General features: G+C 64.9%; 2 protein-coding genes across 2 annotated transcripts in view; one reads left to right on the forward strand and one right to left on the reverse strand.

Moving 5' to 3' along the window:
* Positions 1–12,145, forward strand: part of IDUA (alpha-L-iduronidase) — a 12,776-nt gene extending 631 nt beyond the window's left edge. Inside the window, 10 exon segments of the mRNA XM_077750470.1 lie at positions 9,493–9,578; positions 9,744–9,851; positions 10,095–10,190; positions 10,283–10,485; positions 10,577–10,756; positions 10,807–10,935; positions 10,937–11,074; positions 11,146–11,222; positions 11,637–11,737; positions 11,891–12,145. Coding sequence (XP_077606596.1) covers positions 9,755–9,851; positions 10,095–10,190; positions 10,283–10,485; positions 10,577–10,756; positions 10,807–10,935; positions 10,937–11,074; positions 11,146–11,222; positions 11,637–11,737; positions 11,891–11,997 — 1,128 coding nt within the window. The 5' untranslated portion in view covers positions 9,493–9,578; positions 9,744–9,754 and the 3' untranslated portion in view covers positions 11,998–12,145.
* On the reverse strand, positions 7–4,904 carry SLC26A1 (solute carrier family 26 member 1). Its single transcript, XM_077750523.1, has 2 exons — positions 2,930–4,904; positions 7–2,243 (listed from the first exon to the last, which is right to left on the reverse strand). Exons 1-2 carry the CDS (start codon positions 3,893–3,895, stop codon positions 711–713), a joined length of 2,499 nt encoding a protein of 832 aa, XP_077606649.1. The 5' UTR covers positions 3,896–4,904; the 3' UTR covers positions 7–710.
* Positions 12,146–16,092: the final 3,947 nt, after the last annotated feature.

Raw genomic sequence — 16,092 nt, forward strand, 5'->3', positions numbered from 1 at the left:
AGCAGCTGTTGCCCCGACACTCCTCGGGCAGAGCGTCCTGTGTGGAGGAGGCCGTGTGGGGCTGTGGGGGCCGCTGGGGCAGCCCTGAGTTTGGGCACAGCTGGCTTCCCGCTGGACAGGCCTTGGAGGCTCAGGGTCCTACGCGTGCCCCACTGCACCAGCTGTGTGGCCGGGGGCAGCCCCAGAGAGCGGGCACCCACCTGGTGCCCCGTGTTCTCGGGTCCTGCCCAAGGGCTGGGCTGCACTTGTGTGGGTCACGCCCACCTTTGACCCTGCAAGGCTCAGCCCGGCCGAGGCTCAAGATAGAAGGAACACTTGGGTGTGTGTTTGAAGGGCTTCCAAAGACACAGAGGCCCCGCGGCTCTGGCCAGAGCTGCCACCTCTCACCTGGTGGGGCTGGGGGAGGCCTCACAGGCAGGCCAAGGGAGGCCTCACAATTGCCTCGGGCCCTTCCTCAAATAAGATGGCGACACCCCGCGTCAGATTGACCCTGCAGGGCCACATACACACAGCACCGCGGCCCGGGGTGGCACTCTGGTGACTTGTTTCAAAGGCGCGGCTCCTGGATGGCCAAGCGTCTGAGTCATTCGTGTGTTCCCTGGTTCCTTGGGGGCACAGCCTCAGTCTCGGGGGGACCGTGCTCGTTGACATCAGCGACCGATGGTGTGAGCGTGTCTGCCGAGGGCTCCTGGGAGGGCACACGGGCCGTGCTACAGGGCGGAGTCGGTGGCCCTCTGCTCCCCGTGGCGGGCTCGGGCCACCTGCACGGCGCTGTGCACGCTGTGGAACAGCTGCCCCTCCTCGCCCGCGTCCCCCGGGTCCTCCCCGAGGAACCCGCCTCTCTTCAGGGTGTCCCTCACCGCGGGGCTGCAGCAGGCCAGGAGCAGGGTGATGCCCAGGGCCCTGTAGTCTCGGCGCAGGTCCTGCAGCGTGGCCACGCCGGCCACGTCCAGGAACAGCAGTGGAGCACAGTCGATGACCACTGCGTGGAAGCTGGCCGCCATGGGCACCAGCTGTGCAGCCGTGCTGCTGACGGGGCTCAGGTCCGTGCCCTCGGCGGGGTCTCCCTCACTGACCCTGGCCTCCGGGCCCCGCCCCGTCCTCGTGGTGGCCACCATCCCCGCATCCAGCCCTGTGAGGCTGTAGAGCGACCGCAGGAAGAAATCCTTGTTGGCGTAGTAGAGCGGCCCCGCGAAGCGGAACACGTGCACACCCGGCTCCGGGACCAGGCCCTCAAACTCCACCGCATCCTCGTAGAAGCCAGAGTCCCCAATCTGAGCGAGCAGGGTGGCCCGTGGGCGTTGCGTGCGGCCAGCCAGGCTGAGCAAGGACAGGAGGATGCCAGCCAGCAGCCCGACCTCGATGCTGACCAGCACGCAGGTGGCCGCGGTGGCCACCCAGACCAGCGCGTCAGCCGGGCTGAGCCGCCACAGCCGCGGGACGTCCCTCACCTTGCGCAGGGCCCCGCGCAGGCTGACGATGATGACGCAGGCCAGCACACTCCGCTGCAGGTCCCGGAACAGCGGCGCCAGCACCAGCAGCACCAGCAACACCACGGTGGCGCTGACCACGCTGGACAGCTGCGTGTGGCAGCCGGTGGCCGTCTTCACCAGGCTCTTGGACAGAGCCGCGCTGGTGGCGAAGCAGTGGAAGAAGGCGGGCAGCACGTTGCAGCAGCCCACGGCCAGCAGCTCCTGGTTGGGTCGCACGGAGTAGCCGTGGCTCCGGGCGAACATCTCCGCCAGGGAGATGGAGAAAGCGGAGCCCACCAGGGCCAGGGGCACGGCGTCCAGCACCACGCGCCACATCAGCCCAGGGTCCGGCACCCGGGGGGCCATGAAACCAGTGGGGATGTCCCCGGCCACGCTGGAGCCAAAGCGCTCGTGGAGCCGTCCAAAGTGGGACACCAGCGTGGCCGCCACAATGACCAGCAGCTCCGTGGGCAGGGGCACCTTCAGGCGGTGGCGGCAGCGGTCGGACAGCTCCTTCCCAGCCAGCAGCACGGCCAGGCACGCGGCACTGGTGAGCACGTCGCACAGGTTGGCCTGCCCGGCGCTGCGCGCCAGGCTCAGCCACGTGCTGAGCACCGTGCCTGGCCCTTGGTGCCGCGGGACCCTCACGCCGAGCAGGTGCTTCAGCTGCGAGGTCAGGATGGTCACCGAGGTCCCCATGGCAAAGCCATCGAGCAGGGGCTGTGAGAGGTAGGTGGACACGAAGCCCAGCCGGAGGATGCCCATGAGGACCTGTGGACAGACGAGGTCAGGGCAGCGGTGCCACCAGCGGGTGGCCGGGGCACAGAGCCTAACACCCCTTCCTCACTGCTGCCACCTTCCCGAACGGGCTCTGTCGGAGTCCCCTGCCCACACGCGTGCTCACACGGGCACACCAGACACGGAGGTGCACACGTGCCCTTACGTGCTCGCTTCTGGTTCTCACACGTGTGGGCTCCAGGCGCTGGAAAGCCACTTCTTTCTCCTCTCCTGCGGGTGGCACTGTCCCTCTCCCCCGAGACCTGGGGCCCTTGGGAGGGTGTGACATCGGGGTGGACAGGACAGCCCTGGCAGAGGGTGTGGGGAGGCTGCGGGAAGTCAGGCGGCCTCGGGGTCCCTCCTAGGACAGGAAGCTGCGTGGGCCACAGTCAGGCATTTCTGGAGCTGAGGCCACACTCAGCCAGCCATTCCTGGAGAGGGTCCCTATTCCTGGGCACCCTCAGACCCTCGGGTGCCCCGTCCAGGGGTGCTATCCCATGCCCATCTGTGCTCTGTGTCTGTGCCTGCTCTGTCCTTGCTGGTGAGGCCTTGACCCTGCACTGCCCTGGCCCTGACCCTTCTGGGGTGGGGGTGGGCAAGCGAGGGACCTTGACCTGAGTGCCGAGTGGCCGGTCTGGACCTGCGCCCGGCTCTGGAGCCCAGCGTGGCCGGCGCCTCACCTGGTAGGTCCCAGCCACTAGCGTGAGGGCGGTGGCGACACGGATGGCATAGCAGTCCTGCCCGCAGTCCTGTGGCGCGAGCGCGGGTGCAGCCGAGGCATTGAGGGCGCTGCCGTTGTCCCCGGGCCCCAGGCCGTCTCTGGCGGGGTCGAAGCCAGCCAGCAGGAGCTCGCGGTCCACCACCTGGCCCACCATGAGGCAGAGGAGGCTGAAGATGCCCATGGACACGTGGCGTGAGGTGCCCATGAGGAAGTAGATGAGGTTCGCGAAGAAGGACGTGTACAGACTGTAGATGGGCTGCAGCCCAGCCAGGAGCGAGTAGGCGATGGCCTGCGGCACCAGGATGATGCCGATGACCAGCCCGGACATGACGTCGCCCGCCAGGGCCTCCCGCGGGCGGTAGTGGCGCAGCCAGCGTGTGGCGGGGAGCAGGTCCTGCACCAGCTGCCAGGCCCCGCGTGAGCTGCACGTGCGGCCCCGCCACAGCCTGGCTTTAAGCATCTCGCGCAGGCCGGGGGGCACTGGGGGCCGCCGGCGGACCAGCACCAGCCCCCCGCCCTGCTGCGGGCAGTCCGGGGACACTTCCATCCTGGGAAAACCTGAAACAGAGGTGGGCATCACCGCGGGGTCAGCGGGCGGCAGAGTCCCCGCTCCGCGGCTCCCTGCCCACGTCCCCGCGCCCATATCCATGCCAGAGGCCCCTCCGCTCCCTTGCCCAAACCACCAGGGTCCCTCCGGCGGCCTTCCGTCACCTCTGCACCATGGGCCCTGGGCCTGGAGGAAGAGGGCCTCCTGGTGCCCCCTGGAAACTTGCAGAGTGGGACCCCAGATCTTTGCTAGGGGAGAGGCTGCCCTCACAGCCGTGCTGGCCACCCCCCACCCCCCAGTCCTGTGGCAGAATTCCTGGCACGTGCTTTGGGAGGGTGATCTAGACGGGGCCAGCTGGGAGGGAAGTGGGGGTGACATGGCATCTGTCACCTGCCCAGTCAGCTGGGACTGTGGGACACACTCCTGGATTCGGGTCTCAGACCACACAGGTGCACCATGGAGCGCACAAGTCTGGGACTGTCGCTTGTGTACCGAGGGCAGCTTGCCTCCCGAGGCCCCGCCCTGGCCTTGACTTCTCACTCTCTGGCCCAGGACGTGGGGCCTGGAGTTTCCCTGGGCTGTGGAGGACGGCCTGGGAGGAGGTGTGGGCGGGCAGCCACAGCCCCCTGGGAGCACTAGACAGACGTTATGAGTTGTGTGTCCTTCCTGCAGAGACCTCACCACACAAGGGTCCCCCAGCCCCCTGGGGTCTAGGTGTGTGGAGCGAGGACTGTTGAAATGACATCTGCCTTGTGCCTGAGGGTGCGTAAAGGAAACCCTAAAACAGTGCCACCCTCCTCTTCCCCAGGGAGCTGCCTCTGCTGCGGCTCTGGGGCTTCACGGTCCCGCAGCGGGGCCCTGGGTGCTTCTTACCTGATGGAGCCCCTCACAGGCCGGGTGGGCGGGAGGGCAGAGAGGCCCCTGGCCTGTTGGCCCTCCAAGACCAGACTCCACTGGCCGGCTGCACCTCCAGAGCCCTCTGGCTCGTTAGCCGGTGGGGAAGTGTGGACGGCGGGTCTCTGACACAGCTGGAGCCGGGAGCCAGGCCGCAGCAGACGGGGCGCCCACCGAGAGCAGCGCTCTGTGGTCCCCACGTGACTGCGTAGCCAAACTGGGCTTGCAGTTCAATTATTTACCCCAAAGGTTGCTGAGTCATGGGTTTCCCCCAGATGAGCGCTACCTGAGTGGCTAATCCAGGGAGCTGCACTGTAATCCCAGGCTCACTCGCAATCACGATTGTGTGGACCTCTGATGAGCTCACAGCCTCCCATGGGGTCTGGGTCTGGGACAGGGTGGGTGAGGGCAGCACATCGCTGGAGCAAGGAGCTTGGGTTCCAGGGTCCTTGGGGAGGTAGAAGGCGCGTGAGCCCTGCCAGCCCTGGGATAGGCTCTGGCTGCCTGTGACCCTGCAGCTCCGGCCCAGTATTGTGGTTGCACGACTGACCAAGGATGAGAGGGGTGCGGGGGGGGGGGCGGTATCTCCGTCCCGTCCCTGGACATCCTCTCCGTTCTGCTGTCAGACGGTTCCGGTCTGTGCTGGAGCACGGGCCCCGCTGTGCCGAGACACCTGGCCACTGGCCAGCCACGTCCCGGCCTCTGTTCTTTGTCCTCGTGTGGAAAGCAGGTGTGGGGCTGTTGCTGAGTGTGTGTGCACACGTGTGTGGATTGCTGTGGGCAGGGTGCCACTAGGCGTCGGGACGCGTTGCCAGGCAGGTGTGCCCTTCAGGCTGTGGGAGTGGCAGCCAACCCCCGGTGACTGGCAGGCGCGTCTCCAGCCTGTGTGTGGCAGGTGGGGTCTGCCTGGGAGAGCTGGAATGAAGGTAACTGATTCCTTTAAATGATCACCCTCACGCACCACCAAGGCTGGGGCTGTTTTTTAAATGATTATTCTGAATCTCAGGTCCCCCACCTTTACATCGAGTAAGTGAAAGTGAGCCTCTGTCACCGCCACGTGGAAGGATCACGTGGAGAAGGGCCCTCCAGTGGGCGTGCCCACCCAGGACAGAGCTGAGGGGCTCCTCTCCACTTACCCCCCGGAGCCCAGCCCAGGACCCACTTGGCCCCGGTGGGGAGCCGTTTGCCCAGACGAAGAGCTGTGTTTTGGGCCGGGGGGGACGAGCTATAGCAGTTCAGGGCTTCGGGCCCCTCCCTGGGACAGATAAGGTTCACCTCAGGGTGCAGAGAGGAGGGTAGCTATTGAGAGGGTCATATAAAATTTATCTCCTGTCCCAGCTACTGGCAAGGGGGCAGTGAGAGAATTCCTTGGGTGGCCTGTCTCATGGCCCTTAGGGTCTCCCCAGATGGGGGACAGAGCGCAGGCTGTATGGCATGGAGGAGCAGAGGCCAGGGCGCACACGTGTGTGCATGCTGGAGCGGGGCGTGGGGCTGGGCGCTGGTGTAGAAACAGGATACTTGGGGTGGGGACCTAGTGTAGGAAGGGGGGGAGCAGGGGGCTCTGCACGGGAAGCGCCTGAGGTGAGACTCAGGCAGGCGGAGATATTTCAGGGAGGCGCTGTGTTGGCCCATCCAGAGCCCCTGTGGAGGGCTGGCCTCGGCCACCGCAGCCCCTGCCCAGGCTGCCTGTCTAAACCAGGCGAAGAGAGAACACTGAGGTCACAGGTGACCTTTGAGAGCGTGCAGGACACTGCCCCCGCCGTGCCCCCGCGCCTGTTTCTTCCTGCACTGAGGCTGGCGCTGGTCACCTGTGGTCTGGCCAGGCACAGAGGGGCTGCTGACGCCCACGCGTGCCCTCATTAAGGCGGGCAGGGGCCACGGGGTCCGGGGCAGATCCGCCGGGACCTTCCTCAGTGGGGGCTTCTGCCCAGCTCGATGCCACGTGGCTGTTTGCTTAATATTTGTCCTCAAATCACCAAGCACACTTGTTTGGAAAGGAAATATTGCATCCTGACCCCAAGTGCAAAGAGGAGGGGGCGACCACCTCCAGGGCCCTGAAGACCAGACCGAGCTTCTCCGTAAAGACGCGCGGTGCCCGAGCCCCAGGTTCGAGGTGGGAAGGTGGAGAGTCCGCGGCTGGCCCTGAGCCCAGCGCCCTCCCACCCGCATCCTCAGCCCCAGGGAGGCCCCCCGGGGCGGTCCGCGCTGCGCCTCGCTCCGAGCCCCCGCCGCCCGGGGCTGGCCGTNGGGTGGGCTGCGCACTTCGCCTCACCGCCCAGCCCCCTCCCTAAATTAGGTTTCTCAAACCTGTCCCTGGAGGGAGCGGGGCGGAGAGACCAAGGTACAGACAGTGGGGCCTAAGGACCATTCCCTGGGGTTCCCTGGCCAGGGGTCGCCTCTGAGGTCGGGTCTTCTGGCTTTAGGGCAGGTGTACTAGCCCCCAGGGTACCCTCGGCTGCCGAGACTGGGGAGGGGGACACGCCTATCCACTTATGTTGACAGGCTGGGCATGCCTCTGCCCCTGGGGCTCCTCGGTGGCACCCGCTGGCCCAGGACACCAAGTTCAGGAGCGTTTATCTGAGGCCTGCTGTGCACCCTGCCCAGCGTAAGCTCCGCGCTGGCGTTAGCGCTCCAGGGTGTGCAGAGGGCCCGGGAGCCCCTGCACAGGCCTTCACTTTCCCCCTGTGGCCCCGTCACCGTGGCCCACAACCCCCTCCCCCCCAGTAGAGGGACTTTGGAACCGTCTGCTGTGTGCTTTTAATTTTTACCCAAGTGCTTGTTAGTTTTCTTTGCTGCCGGTTATGACCTTTGGATGGGAGAGACGGGTGAGGGGGGTGGTCCCTGCTGCCTGGGCTCCAGGTGGGCAGATGCGCCCTGCACAGAGGGGCCCGCAGGGGAAGCAGAGCCAGGGGCCCAGGACAGACAGGCACTTGTGTGTGGTGGCTGGACTGGGTCCCTTGGGTGGCTTCGGCTCAGCCTTGACCTTGTACAAAGTGAGGGGTGGGGGAGGGGAGGACACAGGGGCGGGGGGGGGGGGGTTCACCTGCCCGCGTCCTCCCTGGGCCAGTCGAGCTGGGGCCTGGGACCCGGCGGTTGACAGATGAAAAGCTGTTGAGGGCCAGATTCCATGGTGACCCCACCCTGTCCCAACTGCACCCAGGACAAACCCGGCTGCCACAAGAGGGCGCGACGCAGGCATTTGCCGCCTCCCTCCCTCAGAAGGACAGTGAGCAGCTGTGTTCTCAGGGGAAGCCCTGAGCCCCCTGCCAACCCACCTGGCTGTGCTCCTCACTGGGCACGCCCCTCCCCAACCCGGGCCAACCCCGGCTCAGCACCTGCCCCACCCCGCCTGCGCCTGACCGGAAGGCCACCAGCTCCGTCACCCAGTCCCCATGCCAGGCCCACCCGTGCATGTCCGCCTCCCCGTGGGCTCGCCCCTGCCCACCTAGCTGCTCGAGCGGTCTTCGGGGTTGTGCGGCACTTTCCCCGTCCATGAGCACATGGTCCTCTGCCTCGTAAGTGCATCTGCTCCAGCCCTTCCTTTGCGGCCACCACCCCTCTGCCCTCCAAACCCAGGCAAAACTACAGGGATGGGGAAAGGACCATCAGCTGTCAGGGGGCGGGGGCAGGGGGGTGAACAGGTGGAGCCGGGCATTTTTAGGGCAGTGAAGCAGCTCTGTGTGGCACCAGGCTGGTGGGCACCTGCCATTATGTGCCTGTCCGGTCCCACAGGATGTGTACCAAGGGTGACCCTGCCGTGGTCTCGGGGTGATGATGACGCATCAGCTCTAGCAGGTGCACCCCCTGGTGGGGTGTGGACCGTGGGGGGGAGTGCGGGCGGGACGCGGGACGTCTCTGTGCCTCCCTCAGCTTTACTATGAGCCTAAAACTCCTCTTAAGGGGCACCTGGGTGGCTCGGTCAGCTGAGCGTCGGACTCCGGCTCACGTCACGATCTCATGGTTACTAAGTTCAAGCCCCGCATCAGGCCCTGTGCTGACAGCTCAGAGCCTGGAGCCTGCTTCCAATTCTGTGTCTCCCTCTCTCTCTGCCCCTCCCCTGCTCATGCTCTGTCCCTCTGTCTCTCTGTCTCTCAAAAATGAATATTTTTACAAAAATTTAAAAACTACTCTTAAAAAATAAGTCTTAAAGTCGTGGCACTTTTCTACTTGGACCTCTGAAAGGGCTCCCTATTTCCTTCTGAGTCAGGGTCCCATCCTCACCATGGGCATGACGCCTCCCTCACATGACTTGGTCTGTCACAGTGTGCGCCCTATTCTGCCCCAGGCACACTTGTGCACTTGCTGCTTTCTGCTGCTTGACTACCATGACTTTGTTCCGACCCCTGGACCTTCGCACGTGCTGCCTATCTGTTCCCTGAGGCATTCTCCTTGCTGGCCTGCCTCTTTACTTGGTTGTTACCTCAGAGAGGCCCTCCCTGCCTGATCCTTGGCTCCCTGTCACTTCTCCTTCATGGTACCTCTGATGTGTCCTTAAAGATTCAGATAGTTGCCTGATGATTTCTGTGCCCTGTCAGAACGTGAGCCCAGAGGAAATTGGACCCCAATCTGGGATGGGTGTAGTAGGGTGGAGAGGCCTCCCTTCTCCCTTTTCTGGCTGCCCAGGTTGCCTCCCAGAGTGTGGGAGACGGGAGAGGGTACTGTTGAGACACCTCTGGAGCCCTGGCCTCCAGGAGACGCGAAGATGCAGGCACGGCACCCGCCAGGTGCTACCAGGCTCTTGCCCCGTGGCTCCCGGTCCACTGCTTCAGTGTGCCTTGTCCTCCCCCACTCCGTCCTCTTTCCCAAAAGACCTGCCTGCCCCGTGCCACGCCTGAGCCCAAAGCCGTTCTGAGCTCCCAAAGGCTTGGGAGTGGGGTTCAGATACAGGCACGCTAGTTCATACTAAGCTGTGAATGACTGGTAGGCCTTCATCATTGGTGTTTCCAAAGAGCGAGACCCTTGAGACGTCTGGATCCGAGTCCTGGGTGGCACCTGGCAGGCTCCCTACCTGCGTGAACGTGGCCTCGGGTCCAGCCCAGGGCCCACTTCTCTCTGCCCTGACACTGAGTGTCCTCGTGTAGGGGGTCGGTCGAGCAAGGCCTGAGCTACAACTTCACCCATCTGGACGGGTACCTGGATCTTCTCAGGGAGAACCAGCTCCTCCCAGGTAAGCAGCCAGCTCCGCCCTCTGCCTGCCAGTCCTGGCCGCCCCACCCGCCGGGCTCCTCTGGGTCCTCACTGGTGATGCACCCGGAAGGCTGGAGCCCAGGCTGGGCAGGGCCGGGCGCCCTGGGGCCTGAGGCAGCAGGACAGCCACCTCCGTGTGTCGCAGGCTTTGAGCTGATGGGCAGCCCCTCCCAACGCTTCACCGACTTTGAGGACAAGCAGCAGGTGTTCCGGTGGAAGGAGCTGGTCTCCCTCTTGGCCAGGAGATACATCGGTGGGCAGGGCGCGGCCAAAGCAGGGGTGCTCCTGGGGAGGCTCCTCCCAAATCACCCAGGCCAGCTTGGTCTCTGTCACGAACCCTAAGCCGGGGTTCGTGCTCCTGCTGGGGGGGAGTGGGCTGGCCTGGAATGAGAGGTCCTCACCTCCAAGCCTCCAACCCTGGGCGGCCTCCCTGGGGGCTGGGATGGGCTTGGCCTTGCCCTTGGGGGGCAGGTGAGCCAGCGGGGACACTCCGCAGACAGGTACGGACTCTCGCACGTTTCCCGGTGGAACTTCGAGACGTGGAACGAGCCGGACCACCACGACTTTGACAACGTGTCCATGACCTTGCAAGGTGGGCGGCACCCCCGGGGTCCTGTGGGCTGAGAAGGGCCGGGAGCAGCGCCTCAGGCGCTGGGGTGTGGACTCCGAGGCCCGTCCCCCCAGGCTTCCTGAACTACTACGACGCCTGCTCCGAGGGCCTGCGGGCTGCCAGCCCCGCCCTGCGCCTGGGCGGCCCCGGGGACTCCTTCCACCCCCTGCCGCGCTCCCCGCTGTGCTGGGCCCTGCTGGGGCACTGCCACCACGGCACCAACTTCTTCACGGGGGAGCGGGGCGTGCGGCTGGACTACATCTCCCTCCACAAGAAGGTACCAGAGCCGCCCCCCTCCCGCCTGCCGCGGCCCTGCCCGCCCTTCAGGGTCTCGGGGGCTGGCCCCCCACTGAGGTCGGCCTCCCTAGGGCGCGGGCAGTTCCATCTACATCCTGGAGCAGGAGCAGGCGACCGTGCAGCAGATCCAGCGGCTCTTCCCCAAGTTCGTCGACACCCCCATTTACAACGACGAAGCCGACCCCCTAGTGGGCTGGTCCCTGCCGCAGCCCTGGCGGGCCGACGTGACCTACGCGGCCCTGGTGGTGAAGGTAGGGTGGGCCTCCCCTGGAGCGGCATTCCTTCCCGGGGGACGNCGCAGGTCATCGCGCAGCACCAGAACCTGCTGGTGGCCAACGCCAGCTCCCGCGTGCACTACGCGCTGCTGAGCAACGACAACGCCTTCCTGAGTTACCACCCGCACCCCTTCACGCAGCGCACGCTCACCGCGNGTCTGTCCCCAGGATCCCATGGCCGAGGCACCGCGCCCCTTCCCCGCCAGCGGCCGCCTGACGCTTCGCCCGGAGCTCCGGCTGCCCTCGCTCCTGCTGGTGCACGTGTGCGCACGCCCGGAGAAGCCCCCGGGCCAGGCAAGTGGCCGCCCCTGCGCCGCTGCCCAGGCCCCTCCAGCCCCCCAGTCACCGCACCTCTCTCCCTGCAGGTGACCCGGCTCCGAGCTCTACCCCTGACCAGAGGGCAGGTGCTCTTGGTCTGGTCGGACGAGCACGTGATCTCCAAGTGCGTGAGCGGGCTCTTCCCCAGGATCCCTGATCCCCGTCCTGTCCATCGCCACCCGTGCCCCCCAGTCCGGTCCCCGGAGGCTGCAGTGCCCACGTGGTCACTCAGCTGTGCTCCTCCAAGCCCTCTGCCCCTCACACCCCTGCCACCGCTGTTTGCACAACCACACAAACGGCCCAAGATGCCACACCTGTTGATGGAGGGGCAGAGTACCTCCCGGGGACGTTTACAGGTGGCAGTTGGGCCCCCGATTCCTCTGTTCATCGGGCTGGCCCGTCATCATTGCAGGAAGGGTACAGGGACCCGGGAGGGGTCAGAAAAGGGGCTGCAGGAGCAGGGTGATAAGTCTACAGCGTGCGCTCACCCCCACCCCCACCCCGGACGCCAGCCCTGGTCCTGACCCACCTTCCCCAGGTGCCTGTGGACGTACGAGGTCCAGTTCTCCGCAGATGGTGAGGAGTACACTCCCATCAGCAGGAAGCCGTCCACCTTTAACCTCTATGTGTTCAGCCCAGGTGCGCCCACCACCCGCTGCCCGGGCTCAGCAGGGTGTTCCGTGGGGTGGGGTCCAGGGCACTGCAAAGCCCGGGGTGAGGGGGCTCTAGGGATCCGGGGCGGGTTTCAGGAGGCGTGCGCTCAAGAACAAACGTGTACGTTTACATCCTCAGACACAGCTGTCACCTCTGGCTCCTACCGGGTCCGAGCAGTGGACTACTGGGCCCGACCAGGCCTCTTCTCGGACCCCGTGCGGTACCTGGAGGTCCCTGCCCCCTGAGGGCCGCCGCCACCCAGTGGCCACCCGCTGACCGGTGACCCTGGGCGGCCTGGAGCCGAGGCGGTCCAGACCACCATCCGCCAGACTTGGCTCTGTTCACCCTCTCCCGTGACTTACTCGCCTCCTTAAAGTGCCTTTCTGCTTGTCAGTCTTGGGATTGGCCTTTGTGGATGGGCATGTGGCCAAGCTGGGGCCTGGCTCTAGCGAGGCCTTCCCTACCCCCCCTTACAAAGTGCTTCCCCCCCCCGCCACGGGAGCCAGGATGGGGGGCAGACCCAGCACAGAGAGACTGAGGTCTGGCTGCCATTAGGGTCAGACTGGCATCCCTGTTGGGTGCAGTGAGCCCCACTGCTGTCCCCCCTGCCCGTTCTGCAGAGCAGGGGCTGAGGCTGAGCGAGGAGGGGGCCTGCCTGAGTCAGGTTGGGGCCCAGGAGAGGTCTTTCCCCTTCCTGAACCCAGACAGGCTGCCCCCTAGACCCCACCAGGTGGGAGGCGGGGCAGGGCTTCCAGGCTGCTTGGCTCAAACCATGGCCAGCGGCAGAAAGGGCCTACAGTGCCATCTGCAGGCTGTGCCCGCCCCCAGGGTCATCCTGGTTCCGAACCTGAGCCTGGATGGAAACGGACGGTAGGCTGAGGCCTGGGTGACCTGGGACCGTTTACAGAGATGTGGCAGTGGGCAGGAAGGTGCACGGGGTGTGCAGAGCCCCGGGGCCCCTTCCCACACCCATACCCACACCCCACCCCAGCAGATGGGGCAGGTGGGGGGCACTTATCCGTCCCAAGACAGAACGGTGTGGAGACGCCACCTGGCGAGGGGCAGAGACCTTCAGCTCAGGGGTGCAGGCACCCTGGGGGCCCAGGAGCAGGAGTGGGGGTGTGGATCTCGTGCTCTTCCTCTGCTGCCCTCTGGCACTGCGTTGGGCTCAGGCCTGGGAGAGGGGCAGATAGAAGACCAGACCCACTCAGCCCACAGCTCTCCAGAACCTGCCAGTCCCGTCTACATGAGAAACACAGGGGCCACCGGTCCCCCCAGCTGCCCTATCGCAGGACGCCAGTGCGACCATCCTCTCTGAACCCCAAAGTCAGCACACACTCCTTCCCCACGCGGGCACCTCAATGCCAGGGGGGCCCAGTCTCCGTGAGGCACCATTACCCCTGACTGCTGTTACCACGCAAGGGGGAGTCCCCCGGGTTCAGGCATTGTTTGCCTGCCCCGTCACGAGGCCCTGTCACAGCCAGCCCAGGTGGCCACGAACAGCGTAACAGACCTGCAGACCGCGTGGCTCAAAGTACAGAAATGCGCTCTCCCCCAGCCCCAGAGGCCAGTCTGAGACCGACGTGTGCAGCGTCGCATCCTTTGAGGCCTCTTTTCTGGGCTTGTGCCCGGCTGCCTCCTTCCGCACATGTCTGTGTCCTAAGGTCCCCTTCCTGGAAGGGCGTAAGTCATATGGGATTGACATCATAATCTCTAAAGGCCCCACCTGCGGATACAATCCTATCCTGAGCCACTGGGGTTAGAACTTCAACATAAGAATTGGGGGGCATGGGGCGCCTGGGTGGTTCAGTCGGTTAGATGTCTGACTTCGGCTCAGGTCATGATCTTGCGGTTGACAAATTCCAGCCCCGCGTCGGGCTCCATGCTGACAGCTCAGAGCCTGGAGCTGCTTCGGATTCTGTGCCTCCTTCTCTGTCCCTCCCCCACTTGCCCTCTCTCTCTCTCGAAAATAAATAATAACACTAAAAGAAAAGCATAACTGTGGGGGCTACGGCTCAGCTCGAAATGAGCATCCACCCCCCACTGGTAAAGCAGCCTCTCTACCTGGCGGGTCAGTGGCCCGAGGAGCCACCTCAGCTTCAGGCTTATGGGAGGATCTGAGCTGCCTGGTGGGCCAGGCCCTTCCTTGGACGCCAGGACCTCGGAGCCTGCAGAGAAGAGGCCCCCTGGGCGGTGAGGCTGCCCTCCACCCCGCCCCAGAAAGGGGCACACAGTCTGCCCTGAGTCCCTGGCCAGAGCCGGCCACCCCTGACCTGGCAGTCCGCTGGGTCCCTCGGGAGGCGACTGCTCCGGGGCGGTCCGTGGAGATGGAGGCCTGGCACCGCTGTGCCCTCTGCTGGGCGTGCTGTCCCCACCGTGGCTGTAGTTTCCACGTAGTCAGGCTATCACCGGGTTGCCAACCCTTCCCCGCTCTCTGACCCGCCGACCGTTAGCTCTGGTCCTCGCAGATTCGGGGTTGGGCTTCCTGAGAGCTGGGAAGTCCACGTGACGGGCCCACACACAGCCGGTGCCCCTGCTGCCAGCCTTTGCCCAGGCTCATGGCGACGGCCCTCGGATGGCAGAGGCCTGTCTAGGAGTCCTGTGGGGGGCACACCTCCAGATCCATGGAGGTGCTTCTGTGGGACGCAACACCCTCGCTCTGCTCCCCAGACCTTGCCCTCAAGCTCCCCATCTGGGGCTGTAGGCCCGTGGCCAGCCACGCCCCCTCTTGGACGCTACCCTGTGTAAAGGCAAGCCCGGGCCAGGTGTGTCAGCTGACACAGTGTATGCACTCGTTTGCCCGCCAGCCGGGTCTGCACATTTCTCCTATTTCCCAGCAGCCAACGGGAACTCCAGGTAAAGCCCTCGGTCGGCTGAGAGGGCTCGGCCTCCAGGGTTTACCCTTCAGGACAACGCTGCGTGTAGTTGGTGCTCCTTGGGCACTTGGGTCACATGGCCACTGGGTAGATAGGGTAAGACCTCAGCAGCAAGCTCAGAGCTGCCTTTCAAGTCGATAATTTATTTTATTTAAAAAAAAATTTTTTTAATGTTTTTATTTCTAGGAGAGAGAGACAGCGTGAGCAAGGGAGGGTCAGAGAGAGAGGGAGTCACAGACTGAAACAGGCTCCAGGCTCTGAGCTGGCAGTCAGCACAGAGCCCCACGCGGGGCCCGAACCACGAGATCATGACCTGAGCGAAAGTCGGACGCTTAACCAAGCCTCCCAGGCGCCCCGATAATTTAATTTTTAATGTTTATTTTTGAGGGACAGAGAAAGAGACGGCACAAGCAGGGGAGGGGTAGAGAGAGCGAGACACACAATCTGAAGCAGCTCCAGGCTCTGAGCTGTCAGCGCAGAGCCCGACGTGGGCTCGAACTCACAAACCACGCCATCCTGACCTGAGCCGAAGTCGGATGCTTTACTGAGCCCCCGGGTGCCCTCAAGTGGATAACTGATCGAGGAGGACATGGCCCTGCTCTAGGGCACTAGGAGCCTGGGTTGGAGGGGCTTCTCTTGTGGGCACTTTCCGTCAGCAACATGGGCATGATGGGCCGTCCACCGAGTGGCGAGGTGGCCTGTGCCCTGCCCGGATGAACTGCAGGGACTTCTCTTGCCGACACTGCCCGCTGCCCAGGAAATCGACTAGAGGGGCACACGCACATGTGGTGTATGCTGCACCCCAGAGCTAGTCTCAGCAGGTGCTGTGACCCACACAAGTAGGTGCCGCCAGGCACGACGACGGGCCTTGCACGGGACACCCCGGCATCCCCAGCCCACCGGATCCAGGCTCTCCCGGAAGCTCCTGACCTTTCCCAGCCGGTGGTAGTCCTGGGTTTTACTGCCGCACCTGGGTGCCTGCCCACATCCAGCCAGCCAGGCAGTGCCACCCAGAAAACCCAGATCCTGAAGGACCAGACAGGGGTGGTCCCGCCAAGGTGTGAGCGCACTGGCGCCCGCGTCGTGTGAGGACAACTGTTTCCAATCCTCAGGGAGGCTGGAGAGCACACGCAGGCTAGCCACGGGTCGAGGGACAGAACCGCGTGTGGCTCCCCCAGGACCCGCGCTCTCAGCTGCGGCCGGCCTCGCCGCAGGGCACGTGCCAGCCGCCTGCCCTAACAGCACCCTTGCGGCTCACTGCCGGGTCTGACGCTGGAACCGGTCACTGCAGTTGTCCCAGAACGTGCTGGCTCCGGCTTGGCAGGGAGGGGCAGGCCTGGGGGCTTCCGTGGCCCGGCCGCTGCTGTGGGGGCGCTGCCACTGCCTACTATGAACACCCCCCTCCCTGCGCTCTGGGGACTGCAGAACCCCTGCAGGGAGGGTCTGCAAAGCCCTTGGACTCAC

Source organism: Crocuta crocuta, unplaced genomic scaffold, assembly GCF_008692635.1.
Source record: "Crocuta crocuta isolate KB4526 unplaced genomic scaffold, BGI_CrCroc_1.0 scaffold179, whole genome shotgun sequence".
NCBI lineage: Eukaryota > Metazoa > Chordata > Mammalia > Carnivora > Hyaenidae > Crocuta > Crocuta crocuta.

Bases quoted from the DNA above. Each gene is read 5' to 3' on its own strand.
- SLC26A1 (XM_077750523.1), bottom strand. From the start codon at position 3,895: ATGTCACCCCCACTTCCCTCCCAGCTGGCCCCGTCTAGATCACCCTCC. The intron at 2,244-2,929 runs GTGAGGCGCCGG...GTCTGTCCACAG, and splicing joins TAGTGGCTGGGACCTACCAG to GTCCTCATGGGCATCCTCCG.